The following is a 24,214-nucleotide window of genomic DNA, read 5'->3' as shown; positions in this document are numbered from 1 at the left end:
GAGGTTCAGATTTTAAAGTGTGCAGAGAAAGAATGCCCCAAAATCCTATAGGGAAAATCAGACTAGAAGAAATTTTGAAGACCTATATATAGATAGTTTGAACTAGTGATGTTTAGCCCATGGAAGAAAAGATTTAGTAGAGGTAAAATAAAATAGCTTTCTTGAGTATCTGAGGGGTTATCTTGTGGAAGTGGGATTCAACCTGTCGATTTAGGCCCAGGGAGCAGTACTAGTAATAAAGCATGGAAGTTGTGAAAAAGCAAATTCAGGCTTGATGTAGGGAAAAATTTCCTAATAATTAGAACTATCCAAAAGTCAAACAGATTTCCTTAGAAAGTGGTCTTCAAGCAGATGCTGGATCATTACTTAGGGATTTTGTATCAGAGATTCTTGGTTGGTTGCAAATTAGATTAGCTGTCCTCTCTGGCCCCTTCCAACCCTTAGATTTTGGGAAACTGAATCCTTCAAAGTATATCAACTATACAATCACTGTTACAAAAGATTTTTTATTTTTATGAGTGCAAGTTTGGTATGAATCAATATTGATATAGGTCAAAATGTCTAATGTTTTCTTAGGGTCCATTATTAGGATTACAGTGTTCAGACTGAAAGTACTACTGTATTTTGCAGTGGTCACCACATTTTACAAAAGACACTGATAAATCAGGTTGCCTGGAGGTGTGTGTCCAGAATAGTGAGAGGTCTGGAAGCAATATCATACAAGGACCAGTTGAAGGAACTAAAGATGATTAGACTGGAAAAGAGGTGGCTGGGGGTGGGATGATGTTAGTCGTCATCGATTATACGAAGACCTGTACATGAAAGAGGGAATAGACTTACAGAGTACTAGCAAGTGAAAGTCACAAGGCAGCACAATTTGGTTCAATATAAGGCTGCTAACAATTAAACCTGTCTCAAAATAAATGGTCTGCTTTATAAAGGGTAGGTCTTAGCACTTAGAATAAGTTCCCTGTAATCTTTGAAGTAAAGTTTAGGTGACTACCTGTTGTTGAGGATGTCTTTTTTTTTTTTTGGTGAGGCAATCAGGGTTAATTGACTTGCCCAGGGTCACACACCTAGTAAGAGTGTCAAGTATCTGAGGCCAAATTTGAACTCAGGTCTTTCTGACTCCAAGGCTGGAGCTCTATCCACTGCACCACCTAGTTGCCCCTTTTGTTTTTGTTTTGTTTTGTTTTGTTTTTTTAAGAGGATTATTTCTCACAGTAAGTGTACTTGGCTTCCTTTTTTTTGTTTTTGCTGTAAATTTTCTAAAAAGTCCCTCTTCCTGAGAAACATATAAATTCCACCACATTTTCCTGCTGACCAGGGCAGCTGTTTTTTTTTTTTTTTCTTCAGGCAAATAAAACTAGCTAGTGGGGATTCTAGCATTGAATGAAACATGGAATTAGATAAACTTTATAACTTCCATTTCTCAAGATTCTATACTTTTCTAGCCTGATTTCTCACTATTTTCTTCTATGTATCTTATGTGCACTTAAAGGGACAACTCACTATTACTTGAATATCCCTTTCACTTTCTGACCTTCATGATGTTCACTCTGCCATGGTCCTTTAAGTGGGGGAAAGGGGAAAGGAAGAGGAAGAATGGTATTTGACTTTCTTGATACTTGAGAAAGGAGAAAATGAAAATCTAGCTTATGGGGGATTTGGTGTTAGAAGTTTCTACCGTAGCTTGAGACTTTCAGAACTAGTGTGGCCAGTTGCCATGGGCAAATGTGGAGTAACCATTTTCATCTGACTTAGTATCTTTTGAACCATATGAATTCTTTTTATCTTTTGCAACTACTAAAGTTGTTTTTGAATTTCATGTTCCAAGAGTTCCTTACCGTATTCCAATCCTGAACCTAAATTACTAGACTAGCCTGAGGAAGCCTGGCCGAGAATATTGCTTGAAATAGCATATCCACTCTTTTTTCAAGGCCTAATGGGAAATGTTACCACCTCTGATTGTTCTGGAAATGACCCCTCTGCTTCTCTAACTTCTATTTGCACTTGTCTGGTGGTACTTATTAAATATTGATTTGTGCATGTATCTTTTCTCACCTAATAGGCTTACCTATATCCCTCTTCTCTCCAACCTGAAATTTAATCGCTATTAGGAATTCCTGGTGTGAAAACTCTTTCTCCTGATGCAGATTAAAAGTCTTAGAGAATTGCCTGGGGCATTCTGGGAAGTTAAGTGACTTGCCCATGGACACACAACTAGTATATGTCATAATTAGGACTTGAACCTAGTTCCTGACTCCAGGATTGTTCTTTTATCACTCTACCACACTACCTCTACTTAATATGTAATTCTCAAAATATATTGATTGGCAATTTGATTTATATAACAATAAAGTATAACATAAAATCAGATGACAACTGATATGATCATTTTTGATTTCCAAAACAGCAAGTCATATACAATGTCTTCATCGGAATTAACTATAGGATAATTGCCTAACGTCACTGTGTGGTCTGACCATATCAAAGTTCATTAAGCTGTTGGTTAGTAACATTACAGAATGTTAGAGCTTGAAGGGATTTTAGAAAGGTCATCTAGTTTAACCCCCTTATTTTCCAGATGAAGAGACAGAGGCCTAGTGAAGTTACATGACTTTGGAGACACACACGTAGGCAGTATTGGTATTAGAGGCCATATATGTGTGTGTATATAGATATTTACTTCCAGTTTTCTGCTCTTTCTACTATACAAGCTACCTTTAAAGGAGCTTTGTATCTGCTTGCTGATAATTTTTTTTCAGCCTTCTATGACCACATAAACACACTGCATTGTATCCTGTGCTGTTGTTCAGTCTGTCCAACTCTTTGTTACCCCATATGGGGTTTTCTTGGCAAAGATACTGGAGTGGTTTGCCATTTCCTTCTCCAATGGGATTAAGGTAAACAGGGTTAAATGATTTACCCAGGGTCACACAGCTAGTAAGTGTCTGAGGTTGAATTTGAACTCAGGTCCACCTGATTTCAGGCCCAGTGCTCTATCCACTAAGCCATCTACCTGCTTCTACATCCTATGTACTCGATTCAAAATCGAATAGAATTTATTATTTAACATCAAGCCAGATCTATAGTTTATGCTTTAAATAATTCTTGTTCTATTTGTACAACCCTTCTTTAATTTTTACTGTTATGAAAATTGTTATTTTTTCATGAAAGACATCATGGCATCAAAGACTGAGAGCAGCCCTCAGAGGCAGGAAGACCTGTCAGGTCCTGCCTTTGACCCATTTAGCTGGATTCATAGACCAGTCTTTAATCTTCAGTGCCCTAGTCAGCTCTAATACTAAAAGTTGCAGAGAAAGTATATTGTTAGGGGAAATTCCTCTATGCTGATAAAATCACAAGACCTGGTGAAAAAGAAGAAAATTACTATTGTATAACTTTAATTTAAGGTGCATTATTTATAATTGGAGTTAAAAATGGCCTACATAAGGAATATAGATACTTAACGAAACAAAAAGAGCTATTCTAACTTCTCCCCAACCCCCCAAAAAGGAATACTTTCAGAATGTTAGGAACCACTGGGAACATTTTGTTTACTGTATGTTTTGTTTCTCAAATACAACCTTACACACTTGTAAGACTTTATCACTGTATAAAAATGTACAGTGGCTTTATTGACATGTACATTCCATTATGTTTACAGCTGCAAGATATGAGGCACACTCAGTATTGCACTTCATTAAAATTTCAGGCTCAAACATAACCTAGAAGTTTAAATGAAATTGCTTTTGTAATTTAGTAATTCTTATACAGGACAAACATTGATATCTTTATATACAGTATGATGCTTATTACATTAATATGCCTTCCAAACACAATTTTTATAACAGTCTAGGAAATAAACCAGAATATTCTTCTTTTTACCCCCTCCCGTGATGCAGTTACAATTGTACAGGTTTACAAAAAGTCAGTATACAATAACCAATGATTTTTTTTTTTAATTTTCTTTGCCTGACAGCCAGCATCATTTGTAGTCTATGGGCATGGTGATCCTTTTATATCAATTATCTATAAATATCCAATGCTTCATAGCCGATGACTGTAATGGCCACATGCAAACATCTCACAAGGTGGATGTCTTGGTTCAAAAAAAAAAAAAAGGCATTTTTTTTTTCACAGCAAGAATTATGTACATGGTATTTGGCATCCTTCTTGCACTGTAAATGTTTTTTTTTTTTTAAATTTTAAAATGGTCCCATCCTCATCCTGAGAAGTGTATAGAGTCCACTGTATTCTCTTCCTGACAAGGGCAGCTGTTTTTTCGGGCAAATAAAATTAGATGGTCTAAAATGTGTGAGCATTTCTACAAACCCCACAACCCAGAGCAAATTCTTCTCCAGTAAGTGGATGGACAACATGTAGAGGACATTCTGTTCCTTCCAATTGTTTGCCTTTGGGACCTATGAAGTTTTAAGGAAACAAAAGATTATTTAATGCAAATTAAGGAATATGGTTATTCAAAGCTGTGGTTCATTTACAATCATATGAATCAATTAATCAATAAACATTTATTAAACACTCACTATGTGCCAGACATTGTGATAAGTCCGGGGATACAAAGAGGCAAAAGGCAATCTATGCCGTCAAGGAACTTACAGAGTAATATGGGAGACAACAGGCAAACAAATAGATAAAAAGCAAGCTAGATAGAGAATAAATAGGAAGTAATTAAAAGAGGGTAAACACTGAAATTAAGAGGAGCTAGAGGAGGCTTCCTGTAAAAAAAGGGATTTTTAGTTGGGACTTCAAGGAAGCCAGAGAGGTCACTGGTTGAAGCAGAGGAGAGAGAGTGTTCCAGGCATGGAGGACAGCCAGAAAGAATACCTAGAGCTGAGAGATGGAGGGTCTTGTTCGTGGAACAGCCAGGAGGCCAGTGCCACTGGATCAAAAAGTACGTGAAAACTTCTATTTGTTTTAGCATTGCCTATAAGTGATATAATGAATACATAGCCATGACTGATTTCACCATGGCAGAAAAAATCTTGGCTAAAAAATGTAGGATTTTGACTGTTTTCCCCTCAAAGGCAAAACCAATAAAATAACATTAAGATTCAATGACCATGTACAAATACTGTTTTTTTTAACTTAGCCCTAAAGAAAGCTAAAAGTGGGAAGAATCATGATTAATATTTATTTTTAAATCAAGCAGTATTGGATTTTTATCTCAGCAATCATAGGTTCTTTGAAAAATATGAACAATTCATTAATTTAATTTATGGTATATAAAAAAAGGAAATGAACCTTTGTGGACAACATGAATTGAACTAAGTTCACTAAAAACCCAATCATTGCACAATTATGGAGTAACCTCTTGTCTGTGTTTATACATTTATTTCCTTATGATAACTCAGAGTTTAAATTGAGTTTAAAATTGGCAAAGGGGCTTTTGCTCCTCTAAAAACAGGACCAAAATGACTTAGTGATACAACTTGGCTCATTAATTGTGCTCATCTTAAGTTAATTCAGCTTCAGCTGACAAGCTTGAGGTAGAAACTTTACAAAACCCAGGTTACCTCTTGAGCAATGTTGCTGAAAGAGGCACCAATAACAGCAAGTTGTTCTGCCATCACACTGAAGTAAACTCTAATCCTCGTTAGAGGAAAATAAATAGCAGAGGACTAGATCAAGGAGACCAAACAAGGAGATGATACCTTTTTTTAAATCTCCATCTTCTTATACAGATGAAGGAAAATTTGAAGGGAAATAAAGGACTAGCAGAAAGTAGTCCTATGTAAGGACTATGAGCTGAAGTTTAAAGGCAAGCATCTAAGCCTGTGGAAGTGGGGGGACATAGTTGGTGTGCCTCTTCAGCAGAAAACCATATACACTCACTTTTTCTGTAAAGCAAGCCTCTAAGGACCAGGACAACGTGAAGGACAAAATGTTGAATGCGGCTATAGGAGCGCTGTTAGTTACAGTCTTAAATATATGTTTAGTACAGGGATTTTGACAATGAAGATTAATATTCTAATAGGGACAGGAATATGTCAGGGGTTTAGTTAGAAAGAAAACTTCTGTGGTGTTGATAATAGGTCTTTATGATTGTTTGGGGGAAATTGCTTGTTGATCCCTTTCCTAGCATTTATTGAGAAATTCTTATACAAAATACAAAGATATACTTTGCCGTACAATGTAGGTACAATGAAGGGCTAAAGGACTTACTCAGGGTCAAAGAGCTAGTATGTGTCAGAGCCAGATTTGAACCCAAATCTTCCTGGCTCTTGGTCAGTCATGATGACTCTCTACCCCATTCTTTTTCATCCCCCAACTCCCCTATCAATAAAGAGTTTAATTTTTTAAGATGGTAGTTGATTCTCAGAATTCTTGACAGCAGATTCATTAGAAGGGCATTGATTTAACTTCACTCACAGTAGAGACTTCCATATCTGGCAACCCCAAAATGCAAGCCCGTGCTCTTAAAACAGGCAGAAGGGCAGAAAAAGGATGCCTACAATATACAGTGAAAGATGATGTCACAGTAAATGAGGACTTTGGTGACGATTAAAAACAGAATACAGGTAGTGTTGACTTAGAGCAAATGTCCATTTTCTTGGGGTGATTAAGATGCAACAATTCTATCTTTTACCCTGGGCAGGTCTACCATGCTAGGGTGGATCTTGAATGTGGATGAATTTCTAGGTGAATGTGACGTGGTTGGGAAACCTCCGGAGCTGCCCTTTGACTCATTTGATGACACTTCAGAGTTTTTGTTGCCTGCATAGGCTGGGAGTCCCTCTGCCTTCACCCACACTTGGTTTTGATGGCAGTAATTAGAATATTGCTCCCTCTGCCCTTTCAGCTATCCCTTCTACCACTGCGGAGTCTCTCCTTCAGATTGTGGGCCTTCACCTTGATAGCAGTCATGAAAAAATAAATTAGAAGATGTGTGAGGCTGGCAGATACCATTACGTTGGGAATGCTGAGCTCTAAACCTCACAATGCCCCAAACTATTTTCGGTACTGCTTACTACTGCTGTATGGATGGAAGACTGAAATCTTATCTATCAATTAACCAATGAGTGTCTCTTAAGCCTCACACACTGTGTTAGGCACCAGGGGTACAAAGACAAAAGTGAGATAGTGCCTGCCCTCAAGAAGTTTACATTAATAACATACTGAACTGTGTAAACATATGTGGTTTAAAGGATTTATATAAAGAATTTTTATAGAAATGGGCTAACAGGCAAAAAAGCAGATGATTTATATTCCAAATGGAGAATTGGGTGGCAACGTTAGCTTTTCATACTTGCTGGATTATTGTGTTCTAATATCTTCTTTACTTCAGTTTCCCCTGCCCTCATTTTTGGAGAGGGTGTATGTGTTAAGGAATAGGAGCATGGACTTGTGATTTCATTAGTGTACTGAACTCCTGGTGAAGAAACTTTATCAATGAAGATGGGCAACTGCTCTGAACCTTATATAATCTTAGAGGACTGACTAGGAGGTTAAGTGACTTCCCCAGGGTCATAAAGACATTGTATTTCAGAAGTGGGAATTTAACTCAGGTTCTCCTGACTTTGAGGCTGGTTCTCTTGCCATTTTGATATAAAGGATCTAAAATGTGGCCAAAGTTACCTGCCACTTTATCCTATTCTAACAAAGTCCTAATAAAAAAGGCTTGCCCTATTGATAATTTTAGAAACAAAGGCCTTACTGTTCCCAGTTAAAAATGAAACTAAAATAATGTGTAAAAATAATCTAAAATAGGGGGCAGCTAGGTGGTGCAGTGGATAGAGCATCGGCCCTGGATTCAGGAGGACCTGAGTTCAAATCCAGCCTCAGACACATAACACTTACTAGCTGTGTGACCCTGGGCAAGTCACTTAACCCCCATTGCCCAACCAAAAAAAAAAAAAAAACACCAAAAAAACCAAAAATCCAAAACCAAAACAAAACCAAAAAAACCAACCTAAAATATATCAAAATAAAATAATTTTTCCATCAGAATCCACTGTAATCTATAGAAGATTCCTATGAAACCTAGTGGCAAACTTATTCACATTCTTTCTAGGCGATTTGGAAAAATGTATAGCATCTGTGTCAATACTATACACAGACAATAATCATGACAAAAAAAGCTTGATGAAAGCTCACCTGCAGGACAGTGTGGAAGTTCTTCTTTGGGGATGCTTGTCATTCTTTGAAAATCATCATGACATGCATTACAAAAATGTGTTGTTCCAAAACAGAAAAATACAGCCACAGAGCAGCAGTAGCGGCATTTGTACTCTAAGAAGTCTGTACCATGTTTGGGACACATCTGCAGGAAAAGAAGTCAGACTGAATATTAAAGGAAGGTTATCTGAGACTTAAGATCTTTAACTTCCAACAACTTTGACTCAAAATGTCTCCACATTTCACCCCCATCCATTCCTTCATTTCTGCCTCAGAGACAGAAGTGGCTCTTCTTACCAAAGCAACCTCTTTGTTTGTGCTCTTGGCCTTTTCTGCTCCTGTCTATTCCAGCATCTTGCTCCCTCCTTTCACTTATTTTTTTTTTTTTTTGTCAGCAAACATTTATTAAGCACCTAACATGTGCCAGGAACTGTACTAAACACCAAGGTTACAAATATGAAAAGGAAAGAAAATTGCTGCCCTCAAAAAGCTTAGAAAAAAAGTCCCTCCCACTTCTCTGACCTTGCCCTACACTGAGAAAGTAAAAACAAGAACAAAACCTTAAATCTCTGTTATAAACATGTATGGTCAAGTAAAATGAAACTTCTCATTGGCCATGTCTATAGAAAAAACATGGCTCTATCTGCACTGAGTCCATCACTTTCCTCTCTGTCAGGAGGTGGGCAGTATAAATCCTTAGGAATTGTGGTTGTTTATTGTATTGATCAGATTTCCTGAGATTTGTTTGTGTGTTTGTTTTAATTAGCCAGTAGCCACCTTCTTACTCTCCTACCCCAAACCTCTCATGTCCACCGAGAATGTAAGAAAACCCAAACTCATTACAAACATGTATATAGTAGTTAATCATAACAAATGTCCACATTGGCCTTGTTCTAAAATATATTTGTATCATTCTACCTTCTGAGTCCTTCATCTCTCTACCAGAAGGCGGACAGCATATTTCACTTGGAATCCTGCTTGGTCATTGTGCTGATAAGAGTACATCTCAGTAATGCTATATTACATCAAGTTTAAGCTCTGCTACCTACGGGCTTTGATCTTAGGCAAGTGTATCAAATTCTCTGAGCTTCAGTTTTCGAATCTGTAAGGTATACTCTCATTTGTAGTACTCATTTCAGAGGTTTATTGTGACAAGTGAATGAGATTATACAAAGAATTTTGTAAGGACTTAGCTTCATATTTCACGAAAAAAAGAGATCATTTGCCAAGAACTGCCTCTCTTCTGTCTCCCCTCTTCATCTGACATCATTCAGATATCTCTTTCTACTATCTCCTCTTTCACTTCAATGTCAGATGAAAAGATTGGCCTTTCTTACTAACAAGCACAATACCTTGTATAATTATTTGCTCAGTATGTTTGCTAAGTTTAACTGCACAGCTTAATTATACCAAATCTAATTTATAAATAGAAAACATTTTAAAATTGATGAGCCAGAAATATAGGATAAAGGACTTTGAATTAAAAAGTCAGGAAATCTGAGTTCTATTATTACAGTATAAGACTTTAATCAGGTGGCTTAAACTCTCCACTCAGTTTCCTCAGCCATCCTATCTTACAGAGATGTTATGAAGCTGTAACAGGAGAAGGATAAACAAACAAAAAAAAAGCCAACAGCATGTGCTATTAGTTTATTATCTGGAAACTGTTAGTAGAAAAAGAACTGTAAATATGTAACGCTATAGAGGAAAAACTGTAAGAATAATGACATAATGTATGTGAAAGATTTTCAATAACTACACTGTTCTGTATAAGTGTAAGTTACAAGGAATGTCAGGTAGTAGAAATAAAATTGGTCTTGAACACTTCATTTTTGATTATGTTACTTAATCCCTATGTGACCCTTCTGAACCTCAGGATCTTCATTTGTAAAATGAGGCAGCTGGATTAGAAGATCACTATGGTCTTTTCTAGCTATAAATCTATGATTATAAACCAGGACTTCTTAGGCTTACACAATAGGTAACATTTACTATGAATATTAAAAAACTCCCTGTAATACTTTTAGACCACCTTTCTATCTCATAAGTTTTCATACCCACCTGAGCCCTGGATACATCAGAACATGCTCCACAAATAAGCTCTCTAGGATCATAATCATCCCCTTGCCCAGCCTCAGCATCACAGCGAGCTTCACCACCAAAATACGCCTGGGGAAGTCAGAGAATATGTTGACATTAATGCAGAAATGAAGAAAAATATCACGTAAGAATCTCAGGGAGATGGCCTAAGGAAAAGGAAACCAAGAAATCTAGGATATATGAGCATTAGATTTTTTTTTAGATACCTACCATTACAGTTAGGCCCTCATCAGGTCACGCACTGCTTCCAGTGGGATACAGAAAGATGTAACACTGTCTGGTTTTGAGATGGTTCTTTATTTACAATTTGTTGTTGCTGTGAAGTTTTTTTTCAGTTGTGTCCAACTCTGCCCAAACGGGGCTGTGAAGAGTTGGACGCAATTGAAATGGCTAAGCAGCAACAAAAGGAGGCCAGCGTTACAGTCTGAGTCCCTGTGCTGAAAAACTTCTAGATTTGATCTTGTCCCATCAAAAGATATCAGGTAATTATCTAATAAATGTACAACAGTCGCAGGGAAGAATTAGCAAAAGGGTAAGGATTGGTGCAAGGATATATCACCCTTCTGGAAGAAGAACTCAAAACACATGTTTTATTGATACAGTAATATCCTCTTTTTCAGTATTTCTACATATACAAGTCAGCACATCAAAATGCAATACCAAAATACCACCAAATAAATTATATAAATATGGAAAAAAATTTTCATTTTTAACTTAATAAGTATAGAACTCTCACAGATGCTCTCTGATGTCTCCCCATGGCACAGTAGGGACCCTGAGTTCTCAAAGGTGATGCTAGTGATCTACAAGCAGTAGCAGGTTCCATAAGGCTGGAAAGTCCTTGGTCACAGCTAAATCTGTTGTTTTTAATTTAAAGCCTGTGTCTCCCCATCCCACTAAGGCTAAAAATGCAAGGATAGTCATAGGCCCAAATCTAATACTGATTGACACAGAAGCTTGGACCTTTTCCATTTCTGACCTGGAATAGTTTACTCCTCCCTTGGGCAACCTGGTGGCTTCTCATTTCCAGAGACTTCACCATATTTATGCCAAATTCGGTGCGGATACGTGATTAGCATAGCCTACTGCAGTTCAGAACTCCTAGTTCAAGAAATTTTTCAGTCTCGGAGGCTAGCCTCCAAGGTAGCTAGAATTACAGGCATCAACTACGATGCTCGGCAAGGTGAATGTATCAATAAACTAAGCAAGATCGACTTTGTATAGGAAGAAATTTCCATCTAAGACTCAGTCTACATGAGCAACTTGTTACCTAAGGCCTTTGCTAAACTTCCCAGATGTCAATGTTCTCTATCCACTGTCAAATCACATTGTATATACTCTGCATATGTATTTTGTAGTAACTTATCCATAAACTTCTTGTTTCTCCTCAGAAGAATCTAAGCTGCTTGAGGCCAGGGCCTATTTCAGTTCTGTCTTTACACAGAGGAAACGGAGGCCTGGAGATTCAAGTGACTTGACTATGATCACATAGCTAGTAAACATCAGAGGTGAGTTTTGAACTGAGGTCTTAAAAGACTTTAAATTCAGCACTTTACCAAACCACAAGCCTCACATAATAGGTATCTTACAAATGTGAATAAATCAAAGAGGCATAAAACTATCCCATTTATATCCCCAGTTTTAAAATAAGTGTGTACCATCTACTATGCATTTAATTTCTTAGTTATCTATACAATTTCCAATTTTAAAAAAGTTATTGAAATAAATTTATAGCATACCTTCTTGCATTTGTAGCAGACATAATAAGCATATCTATTCATGGCATAACCAGCAGGGTCATTATAAAACCTAACGCCTGGTGTTGTGATAGCCTCACTCTTGTGCAGTCCTTCATATTCCAATCTCATTAAGGCCTTTCTCCTGACATCTTCATAGAGTTCTTTGATTGGATCAAGCAGGTCTTTTAATACTGTATGATTTATTTTGTTCTGGAATGAAGAATATAGCACCTTACGTTCATATTAGCTTTCTGCTAATCTCTATGTAGTAGATATTTCCCACATCAGTTACTTTTTCAATATGCCATAGACCAAATACCCCAAGCAAAATTTTCAATGTAAAAGAGAAATGCATTCCAAAAATATTTTAAAAGTTATTTCATTAATATTTTAATGTTTTTAAAGTCCAACATACTGAGTTTTCTTTGTTGTCAATCAGTAATTGATCCTTGCAATGTTTATAGAAACTGGTAAAAGACACTGCTGATAAGTCTGTTGACAAGTCTGGATACTAAAGGCATTTAGGACTTAGGACGTATTCTGAATAGAGGGGGCACTGAGAAGATGCTGAAAGACTGATCTGACAAGAATATAAACTGCTTAATTAAAATTTAAAAAAATTATAAAATACAGGGAACAGAAATGACTGGTTCTTATAAAATTTATTCATATAACCAAGGTGATAATAATGGTAAATAAAATATTAAACCAAAGAAGAATGACCCTCATAACTCTTAACCCTATCTTATTCTTCTTAGAAACACAAAGGGAAAAGTAGAACACACTATCCTAGTTGTTCCTAAGTCTCTTTCCCTAAGATTTCTATCCTGTTGCTTTACTTCTGACCTGACACTTAGAAGTTAATGCCTTAAGGAAAAAAAAAAAAACTTTTTCTATCTTTTTTTTGAAGGAGATGCAAGAAGGTAGAAAGCAACATTTTCTAGGATGCCACCTTCAGATAAATTGCTCTAGAACTAAATTTGGCCCTGCTTTATGGCACCAAACAGGGGAGGAAAGTATAATAGCATAACTGGGTTGTTCTGCTAAGAAGTGATTGCTCTGAGTCTCTCAGAGGGTATATTTTGGATTTTAGATCCTGAGCTTTTTAGGACTTGGCCTAATGTCACTGAAAGGTCAGATTATAGTTTCATCAGACAATTGAAGATATTTGTATCTATTAACAGTAGAACAATAAGTTCATTTTTCTTATAGTCAACTGTTCAACATATGTTGTGATATGAACTTATTTTTCAATTCATGTTGGCAAACAAGTATTTCTTAAAGAAGATAAGTGAAGATAAGTTGAAGATGAGTGACACATCTAATATGCGTTTGAATGATTTTTTTCTGATAAAACCAATTCAATGAGGAATTAAAGAGTAACTATTGAGCACCTAAAATTTTGAAATGTCATAAATAAAACTAATAATAAAATAAATCTGTTATAAAACAGTTAGTGAGAAATATATAATAACATATTCTCACGTCAACTAGGAAGGCAGTGGTGGAATCTGTAAGACTGATGCTGTACGATTTTCTAGGGGGGAAGAGCACGAGGCAGCTAAGCAAGCAGGGCATCAAAGGCCACAAAAGTAGGATACTGTGTTTCCTGAGTCTCTAGACACCAAGAAGAATCTGGAACTGAAGTAGAGCATAGATAATTTTTAATTTTCCCATACCTTGCAAATAGGACAAGATATAAATCCAAAGGTTATCCGAGGCCCAAGCCATCTGTTTTCTAAAACTCGTCGACAGCATTGCAAGTGGAATATGTGACTACAATCCAACTTCAAAAGAAAAAAAGGGAAATACATGAACAACGCATGGTCAAAAACAACTAACAGCAGAGATATTTATGACTTTTAGGGACTCACACGGTGAAATCCCTGGATATGTACGCAGGCTTTTTACCATCTCTTTGCTACTCAGTAGGTCCAGTCTGTGGACTATGTAGGCTCTTAGTTTTTCCTCATCTTTTGGCCATTTTACCCCAGTAAGAAAAGTTTGAATGCGTTAAAAGAAAAGTGGTGAAACTACTACTTAATACTGCCCTACTTTGTTATAAGGAAATACCCGATCCTAATGGATGCCCTTTCATTCAGCGACCTATGACAAAAATGCCAATTATCTGTAAATTAGAAGACACATCCATGACTGTGAAATAATGAATGAAAATACAGGCAGGTCTTATCAATTTTTCACTATAAAAATGATAATGTAAAACTGCTAAAATATGAAATAACCACCTGAATAGCTGGTGCTGCTGAAAGTGCCTCAGTGAAGCATATCATACACATGTCATCAGCATCTTGCTTAAGCGTGGTGGCATTTTTATCACAGCCATGCAGACATGGTAAACAGTGTTCTTCATTTTTGACGCCTCCACACGGATGGCCACAAGGATGTGTCTTGCTACACGCTATTTTAGCATATTCCTGTCAAAGAGAAATTCACAAAAGCATAAGACCTTAAAACTTAAAGGCAAATGTCTGACTAATTACATTACACTCATTGTACTAATTTTCTTACAGGCAATAAATATTAAGATTAGGCATCAATTAATATTATTTTCTATTTAACACTTTAATACAACCAAGGACTAAAATTATAAGAACCATTTTGAATTTTAAATTGATAATGAAATGAAAAAGGCTAATTAACACTGAGTTAACGATCATGCATTTAAAAATATTTGTCCCCAAAGAATTAAAAAAACAACAGCAATGAAGTACTAAGTAATTCAGTAATTTAAAAACAAATTTGCTGTAGCTAAAAAAGGATTACTAAGATAATGGGAACATTATTTGGGATAAGAAAAATTAGAGAAGAAAGCTAAGTATTTAATCAAATTTTATTTAAGAAAATAAAGGAAAGGGTCTAGTATAGAGGTTCCCAAAGTGGGGGATACTGCCTCCTTGTGGGACACTGGAATGATCCAGAGGGAAGTTGTAATTTCGGGTACAATTGAAGGGCACTGAATAAAAATAAGGGGGTGGTGGAAACATAAGGAAAGAAGAAATGATAAAATTTTGAAAAATCGTTTGTATATGTTTCATCTGTTATGTAACAGAGTTAAAGTGGTAGTGATCACATTATTTTCCAAATAAACACACAAAATATAAGTTATAACCAATCAGTGGTCAAGTCTGCCAACAGGTCTTAACAAGCAAGTGTTGGCAGGACAGGGTGTAGTGCATCGTCAGGAAGTCCAGCATGCATCAGCAGGAATATGTGAGTGTAATGATTTGTTTACAATACAGTTATATGCCGCAATATTGTGTCATCCAAATTTCAATGCAGGAAAAAAATCCACAAATTTACAATAAATTATTAAACTTAAGACATCATTTAAAAAATTATATTTTTTGAAATGATGCAAAAAAAAAAAAACAATACAAAACCATTAAAGGGTTAGAGATTTCCAAGGGGGCACTAATTTTTTTTTTTTTTTTTTTTTTTTTGGGAAAAGGGGGTGGTAAGTCGAATAAGTTTGGGAACCTGTGGTCTAGTCTGTACTTCATATCAAAAGGTGAAATTTAAGGCTTTTTCTGATCCTCTCTATAGCTGAAACCCTCCCTACATCCTAGTCTATAAAGTATGGTTTGTGCTGAACTACATATATAAAGACTGTTATTACCAATGGTGATGGGGCTGACTGTATGCTTATTTGTACATACCTGACAATCTGCATCAGAACAGACACTGCCAACAGCAGATAATTCTGTTCCACTCCTGGAACCACAGAAACGACATGCTTCGGAGCTACTTGTGGTAGGTTTACCTATGTGCAAGTAGAAAGCATCACATTGCAGGCTTAGATAATATAATACATGGCTAAACAATGAATAAAAAAGGTAGCACAATATATCTAAAATTTCTTGCTTTGCCTATTGGGTCAAGCAATTGTTAGAAGAGAATTCCTGGAGATGTAAGAGAATGAAATAATTTACAGAATTCCTTTTCCTCTTCAATCTGAAAACATGCTTATTTATAATGAAGAGATTTTCCTCTATGAGGTATGGTTAGCAGTAATAATACTCCTTGGGAATTTCCCACTTCATAAAAGGGATGATCACAATTTCAGGTTTTAATTAATAATTAGATGTTCAGCTATGGACTAAATAATCAGAAGTCAATTCTTTTAGTAGTCTTTTCAAAAGTAGGAGTCAAGGGGCAACTAGGTGGCACAGTGGATACAGCCTTGGAGTCAGGAGAACCTGAGTTCAAATCTGGCCTCAGACATTTGACACTTACTAGCTGTGTGACCTGGGCAAGTCACTTTACCCTGACTGCCTCACCAAAAAGAAAAAAAAAAAGTAGGGGTCAACAACATGATGCATGTGTTTTATTTTAGGACATCAAAGTGAGGAAATTGATCCAGACAAAGAAATTAAGATTTTTTTGGGGGGGGGCAATTGGGGTTAAGTGACTTGCCCAGGGTCACACAACTAGTAAGTGGCAAGTTTTTGATCTGAGACCCGATTTGAACTTAGGTCCTCCTGACCTCAGGGCTGGTGCTGTATCCACTGCGCCACCTAGCTGCCCCTTGAAACTAAGATTTTAATTATGTTTTCAGAAGCTTGTTACTTTCCTAAATTTAAGAAAGGCAGAAGGGGTTGGTAAGCAGTTCCTACAATGTAGGGAGTCCTGAAGGCACTCTTTCATTCTAGAGATGGGAGTAGGAAAAGAGCTGAACATAAAGAACCTCATATTTCTACTTCTCAACAGGTCCAACAAACAAGTTCTTGATTACGTGAAAAGATAAATCACAAGAAATGCTTTTGAGTTTCCAGTAGAGAGGAAAAGGCAAAAGGGGCAGGAAAAACTCCAAAATTTTTTTAATCTAAAGACATGAGGAATAAAAGACTGCAATCCTCACTTACTCAGGCTCACTTATGAATAGCAAAGGTTTTGTGGCTTTCAGCAGTTAGGCAAATGCCAACCTGAAACACAGGAACTGTAAGCAGCAATGTAACTTCTAAGTGAGTTTTCTTTTTTTTCTTTTTCTTTTTTTTTTTAAGGCAATTGGGGTTAAGTGATTTGCCCAGGGTCACACAGCTAGTTAAGTGTCAAGTGTTTGGTCTGAGGCTGGATTAGAACTCAGGTCCTCCTGACTTCAGGGCCAGTGCTCTATCTACTGCGCCACCTAGCTGCCCTTAAGTGAGTTTTAAATTTAAGCTGCAAGTACATAACGCAATTAGGAGCAAGTAAAAATGTATAAATTATTACTTACATAGTTATTTATGCAATTTGAAAATTATTTAATTCATGTAGGTATTTCAAAAATAGAATATTTTTTCCACCTTAGACTCAAAAGTGGTTTCATTAAGACTGTTCCAGTGCTTACAACAGAGTTGAATGAATGATTATTCCACTTAGAAAGACTGTAAGTTTGGAGAAGAGACCTTAGACATTGTTTAGACTAATGTTCTCATTATATAGATAAGTACCCTGAAGCTCAGAAGTGAAGGGACTTGCTCAAGGTCACATGGTAAGTTTGCTACAGTACTGAGCTACAGCATTCTACTTCTTTGTATTCATTACTTGTGTCATCCAGTGGATAGTATAGTGTCTGGCATACAGTAGACATTTAATAAATGCTTACTGATTGACTGATTTAGTGTTAAAAGCCAAATAGGGGTTAGAAAAAAAATTGAGAGGTATGTCTGGTTATCTCAATATTATATGCAGTGATCAGTAATGTAATTGGTAGATATCAGGAAACCTCCCCAAATCATCCTTGTATAAATGACTTCAAGCTTAACTAGTGGCCATAGTTATATTTTATTTTTTACCTGTATGTTCTCTGAACTCCACCATTGCCTTCATGGTTTTAGAATCTGCTAGTGCCATTAACCAGAAGAGTTTGGTTCTACCGCAGCCCTCATGAAGGTCAACCTTTATAGCCTCTTCCTCCTCTTTGAAGACCTATTAGTTTCATGAAAGGCAGGGAAAATAATAATTACATACTGATAAATGTTTATTAATAATAAAGCACTATGAAAACATGAAATCTTCACCTGTCTCTGATGAGTTTTGGTTCGGCGATGAAGATGAAGGAATCTGTCACAGTCAGTGCACAGATTTCCACACACATTGCATAAGATGATTGCTGCAGTTTCACCATCATCATGATTATCACACATAGGCTGAAAAACAAGATAAATGCTAAATAAAATGAAAAAATAAAGTCCCAGGAAGTGACACAAATTAAATGTTACTTATTGAAACCTCAGTAAGTCATTGTCAAGCTCATTAGGTTTCTGCTTGGAAGGCCAAGCAGAATCACAGCAAATATATTTAAATAAAACAAAACAAAAAGTTATAGACTTGAATACTTTGTTCAATGATATCTAAAAATTGTTCACATTTCATTGTAGGAAACAAAGTCAACATTAAATCTAATACTATACTAAATGAACAGTACTTCTAAAAACCTGCCAACAGTCTTTACACACTAGCATTAAAATGTAGCTCTTCAGTTCATTCTAAATAGGATTTTAATAGATCATGAATATAAAATATAAAGTGAAAATTACATCAAAGTTACCTTTAGATCAGGAGTTCTTTACCTATTGCCTTTGAACTTATTTTTAGAATACTTTGATAACTGCACTTTTATGTAACTGTTTTGCTTTGTAACCCTATGTATTTTATGCATTTGAAAAGAAGTTTATAGGGCTTGCTAACTGTCAGAGGGATCCATGATGCACAAAAGAAGTTAACAATCCCTGGTTTAAATGCCTAAATATATTCTTAAAAACACCTTTTATGAATCCAGATAACTGCCGAAAGTGCCTTACTAACTAGTGTATATAACTAGTATACGTATACTAGTGTATAAAATAGTGAAAACACTATTTTATGAATACATAAGTGAATGGCAAGGAATGCTGTTTTTCCTGTTCCCTCCTCTTTTCAGCTTATTTCTTTTTAGGCAATTGGGGTTAAGTGACTTGCCCAGGGTCACACAGTTAGTAAGTGTCAAGTGTTTGGTCTGAGGCCAGATTTAAACTCAGGTCCTCCTTTCAGCTTATTTCTAAGGATAGCTTTTTTTTTTTTTTTTTTTGAGGGGGGTTAGACTTATAATTTCATTGAAGTCAGGAATTACCCAGCGAGGAATCTTCCTCTACCAATGTAGATTGGATTCTGCACTTAATAATCTTAGAGAATTGTCTGGGGCATAGAGCAGGTAAGTGACTTGCACCAGGTTACACAACTAGAATATGTCTAAGTTTGAACTTGCACCAAGAGGCTGGCTCTTTATCCACACATTGCATGGTTTCTGAATGATTTCTATATGCAGTACAAAATTTAAAGACAAGAACATACCATGTCTAGCAAAATAAGCTTATGATGAAATGGAAAGGCAAGACAGAGAAAAGAGAAGGGAAAAAAACCCCACTGTTATCAAATCATTTGGTTACTTACATTTCAACCTGAATTACGAAGATGGAAACTTAATGAGGGCAAAATAATAAAGTAAGTAATGATGGAAATTTAACCAGTTTTGATAAAATTTTTTCACTCTCTATACTACTGCACACTTGTTCAGGGACCTACTTTTCTCCTTAAAGTATAACAGCAGCTAAAACGTTTCAAAAGCTAAAACTTCTGCTCTTACCATTTGTTTCTGCTGTCCATCCTTTCCCATCCATCTTCCTGAAGAGAGCCGATCCACATGATCCTGATCTAGAACACACAGTGATGCCAGGGCAAGCCAGAGCTGTTCAAGGGAACAGGGACAGGAGTGAACACTAACTGAGGAAATGACATTGGCAGTATAATTCCTGAGAGGTCAGTACAGTGTCCTGCTTACTTACTCTGCATAGCATTGAGCACATACCATGCTCAATAAGACATTTTAAAGTAGGTTTTGATAATAAAGTCATATACATTTTTGAATCTCTCAGAGCACCTCATACTGTGCCTCAATAAGTATTTGCTATTTAATGAAAATTCAGGAATCATTTCACGTTAACTTTCCTATATTTTGCTTTTACAAAAAGTATAGATTTTTAATTTGAAGTGATGATGATAAAATGGATTCTGAATTATCTGGAAAATAGTAAGTTGTATTCAAATTAAGGTCTAATGAAGAAATAAGGGAAGTATACAATATATTCTAGAAAGTTATCATCACACATGGTTAAATAAAAAATGGTGTGTGGTTCAAGTGGCTGTGCTTTAGTCATCTACAAAATACATATATATATGAATACTTCATTTCTTAGGATTCTTGATAAGTGAGAGATATTGCTTTATTTTCTCCCACCTTTTCTTCTTTAGAGTAACTGCTCTCTTTTATACACATGATGCTTTAATGTTTATAAGGGGCTTTTCCATACAATGAGTCTGTGAAGCAGGCAGTAGAAGTAATATTATTTCCAACTTTTACAATGAAGGAAACTGAAGGTCAAAGCAGTAAAGTGACTTGTCTGCAGTCTCAAGGCTGCTAAGTGAATGGAGACAGGTCCAAATCCAGGGTTTCCTGACCTAGTGCTTTTTCTACTTGCCACACCAGCCTAACTCACTTATCCCACTCCAAAAAGAAAAAAAAATTCTTGGTTTTAAGTCTAAGTTACATAATGGATCAATGTAGTGTCAGCATTTACTAACTTTCTTGACATTTTCTCCTCTTACTAAGAGAAGGTAGGTAGAAAAGTGGAGCATGCAGATTTGAAAGAATGTAGCCAAATCTGAATACAGACTTCCTCACAGTAGGGCCAATATTTCATGTAGGGTCAGATATTCAGAAGTAAAACAAGCCATTAAGAATGATCAGAACACAGAAAAAGCCACAGTAATTCTCATTCCTCTCAGAGGAGGAGCTCCACTTTCAGATCTTTAGAAACATGGGGTAGCAAATAGTTTTACCTTCGATATCTACAACCAATACACACACAGTGATGTTAGTTTATATAGTGTTTAAGGCAAACAGAAGCACAGAGTATCATATTAGCATAGTTTTTAGAATAATAAATATCAAGAAAATTCTTTAGGATTAAAGTCTGGGTTCCCTCCCTCCCTGGCTGTGGGATGCACTGAATGCCTCTTCCCTCTCCACAAGAAAAACAGTATGGATACTATTAAAGAAATGCTTTTAAGTGTTTAATCTGACTGCTCTTCCGTTTCCATCAGTCATAAGATCCTTCGTGCTTTCTCAGGAGCTAGTTATGCTGATTTTGTTGTCACTGCCACACAGCTTTCCACTCTTAATTCATGAACCTAAGATGGCTTGGAAACAAAAAGAAATTTTCCCTTAAAAAAAAATTTAAAACATTTTCCTAAGCTACATATTTCAAACGTGGCTGCTCGGCTCCACTCTTGTATCTGTGAGTTACAGCTGGCGGGTCCAGATCTACGATTTGGCACTAATACAAAGCAGGCTGGAAAATTTCAAATCCAGACACAGAAGGGATATTATAAAAAAAAAAAAGTAGGCCTTGCTGGTTTAGCGTATGCCAGACTGTACCTAACTTTGGTAGACCAACCAAACTTTTGTAGAAAGAAGACTAAACATGCTGCTTGTATAGGATTTGTCTCTTTTGTAAGGAAAAAAAGGGTGTGTGTGTGTGTGTGTGTGTGTGTGTGTGAAATAAACAGAAAACCTCAATGCAGAATATGCATAGCATTTTGTTTCAACCACTTCTCAGTGTGAAATTGAGCTAATTTTAAGTAGGGTTTCCTCATGGTAGAGTTACAAAATAATTGCCAAAATTGTTTGTATCCCATTACCCAGAAACACTGATTCTTTTTAAATTGTAGTTTTTAGATTTGTAAAGCTAATTCTGTTTCTTTAAATCTGTCATAAAGATGTTTCTTTTTCCTTGAATAAAGAGCAAACTATTATCACACATTTTGATAGCATTCCTCGACACAAGATTGACAAATGATATTCTGTAATGAAAGTGTGTCACACATTATCCTGTTTTAATTGCCATTTGCCTGGATTCTAATTTTTTATTATCATTGCAGATGTGAAAATTGTGCATAAACCTATGGAATTTATGTAAACATGTATAAAATAGAATTGGAAATAACTAAGTTCTTGTTGCATACAGACTGGTAACACGATGTAGTTATGTGTACATGACGTATTCTGGAAACTGGATCATAGTCATTATCTATAGATGGGTTTGCATGAATTTTTTTATGTAATTTTTTTTGTTTCTTAATTTGTGTTGCATCTATTACTTGTGATCATGTGCTCATGCCTTATATCATGGAATAGTTTAGTTCAGTGTGCAAAGTTTAGTTCAGTATTAGTGCCTGAACTCAGCATTGGATGGTAATTGATTCTAATTGTACCTAACGGTGACCCCAAATGGTGGTACCTAATTCTGTAGAAAGAGCGTTGGAAGTGGCCTGTTGCATTGTTGCATTTGTTTTCTAAACTGTTAAAAGAATATCAATAAAAACCCTCTTTCTAGGAAAAAAAAGAAACATGGGTTAGGCTCCAACTCTGTTACATTATCATTAAGCAGTATGTGCAAGAGTCAACAAGGAATAGTCTCAGGCATAATGAATAAGAGGGAGTTCTTTTTCCCCCCCTTTGCTAGGCAATGGGGTTAAGTAACTTGCCCAGGGTCACACTCCTACTAAGTGTTATGTGTCTGAGGTCAGATTTGAACTCAGGTCCTCCTGAATCCAGGGCCTGTACTCTATCCACTGCGCCACCTAGCTGCCCTGGGAGTTTTTAAAAATGCATAGGAAGAAAGGAATTAGAATTGGAGAAGGGAAGAGTTTGAAGAAAGTAGGAGGGGCACATTCTAGGACATGGGATAGTGCCATCAATAACTGCCTCTGAGGATCAGCACATGTATGATGCTTAGCCACTGTCTGGTACATAGTACGCTATAAACTGAAGTTAAACAGAAAATTTAAATTTGGGGAATGATGACTTTATAAACTCAAATAGGTGATTCTCTTCCTCTTCTAGTTATCATCTCTTTCTAATGCTGTCCCACTGCCTTGCCACTATTCCTGTAATTTTTCTGGAAAATCTATACTAAAGAAAGATGAGGAAACCAAAACAGACTCAATACATGCCATCTGAAGTAGCAAATATCCATATTTTAATCTTTAAGAGTGGTTATATTCTCATGGTGTCTCCATTTTTATGCCTTTCTAATTTGCTAGATTTAAGACAATGAGTCAATTTAAAAATATTAAATGCTTACTTCTTACACAACACTATGCTGCGTATTGAGGGAAATGCAAAATTTAGATAAGGCATGGTGCCTGCTGTCATGGAATTTATATTTCAAACAGAGAGTAGGGTACTGGCTACTCCGGAGAAATTTTTCTTAAAAAGACAGGGATGCTGTCTGGTAGGACCAAATATAAAACTCAGAACTAAGTACTGCATACAGTGATGATGAATCTGAGAAAAGTTTAGCAAAGGAATAACCAAACATTATAGAAAAAAAAAATGCCTAGGTAATCTGTTTTATGACAATTAGTATAAACTTTTGATCCAAAAAAAACATGTACATAAAGCAAGAATAAGGTGATGCAAAACAGTTATAACCCCAAACTATGATTCTATAATAGTCATACTGATGCCACGATTAGAAACAAATTTAGTTCAATATACTCTGAACTAGTGATGAAGTATTTGTTTGTGCTCCCCTCCAAAATTTTAAACATTTAAAAATGACTTTGATTAGATAAAATCTGGTTCAAATCTAACACTCAAAAAGTACATACTATGATGTACACAGATCCAATAATAATGATATCTCCTCTTCATTATCAAGACCCATATTGATATAGAATTTTAAGGTTTACAAAACACTTTCCTCGCAACAACCCTGTGAGGTAGGTAGTGCAAGTGTTTGTATCTCCAGACATTTACAGATGAGGAAAATGAGGTTGAGAAGTTACAAGATCTGTTCATGGTCACACACATAAAGAATCTGCCTAAGCCTAGGATTTGAAACAAAGTCTCTAGACTTCAAGTTCAACCTTCTTTCCACTACATTGTAATTGCTTCTCAAATGAAAAACAACAACAATAAAACCAAAACAACAAATCTTACCCTGGTTGTTGCAATACATCTCACTGGAGATCTATATTCTTCCTCCATTTTTGTCAAGGCAATGATGGTTTCTGCAATGGCATTTTTGGTAACACGGGACCATGCTTCAGATAGATGACCCTATTGAATAGTACAAGATATTTTTAGGAGATAGGCAGATACAAACAGATTAACTTAGTCATGCTGATAA

General features: G+C 36.1%; 1 protein-coding gene across 2 annotated transcripts in view; it reads right to left on the bottom strand.

Annotated features, from left to right (window-relative positions):
* Positions 1-3,602: 3,602 nt before the first annotated feature.
* The window catches only part of MYCBP2 (MYC binding protein 2, E3 ubiquitin protein ligase), a 269,948-nt gene continuing 249,336 nt past the window's right edge, over positions 3,603-24,214 (bottom strand). For both annotated transcript variants that reach the window (XM_027844542.1, XM_027844541.1), the window contains 11 exons: positions 24,025-24,144; positions 19,606-19,707; positions 18,002-18,130; positions 17,777-17,909; positions 15,659-15,762; positions 14,228-14,416; positions 13,661-13,768; positions 11,982-12,191; positions 10,204-10,311; positions 8,122-8,287; positions 3,603-4,427 (listed from right to left, as the gene is read on the bottom strand). In XM_027844542.1, coding sequence (XP_027700343.1) covers positions 4,312-4,427; positions 8,122-8,287; positions 10,204-10,311; positions 11,982-12,191; positions 13,661-13,768; positions 14,228-14,416; positions 15,659-15,762; positions 17,777-17,909; positions 18,002-18,130; positions 19,606-19,707; positions 24,025-24,144 — 1,485 coding nt within the window. In that variant the 3' untranslated portion in view covers positions 3,603-4,311. The remainder of the gene's footprint in view (positions 4,428-8,121; positions 8,288-10,203; positions 10,312-11,981; positions 12,192-13,660; positions 13,769-14,227; positions 14,417-15,658; positions 15,763-17,776; positions 17,910-18,001; positions 18,131-19,605; positions 19,708-24,024; positions 24,145-24,214) is intronic.

This window comes from Vombatus ursinus, unplaced genomic scaffold (genome assembly GCF_900497805.2).
Source record: "Vombatus ursinus unplaced genomic scaffold, bare-nosed wombat genome assembly UNPS02014942.1, whole genome shotgun sequence".
NCBI classification, from domain to species: domain Eukaryota; kingdom Metazoa; phylum Chordata; class Mammalia; order Diprotodontia; family Vombatidae; genus Vombatus; species Vombatus ursinus.
The sequence above is the reverse complement of the archived record's forward strand: the minus strand, read 5'-3'. Positions and strand labels throughout refer to the sequence as shown.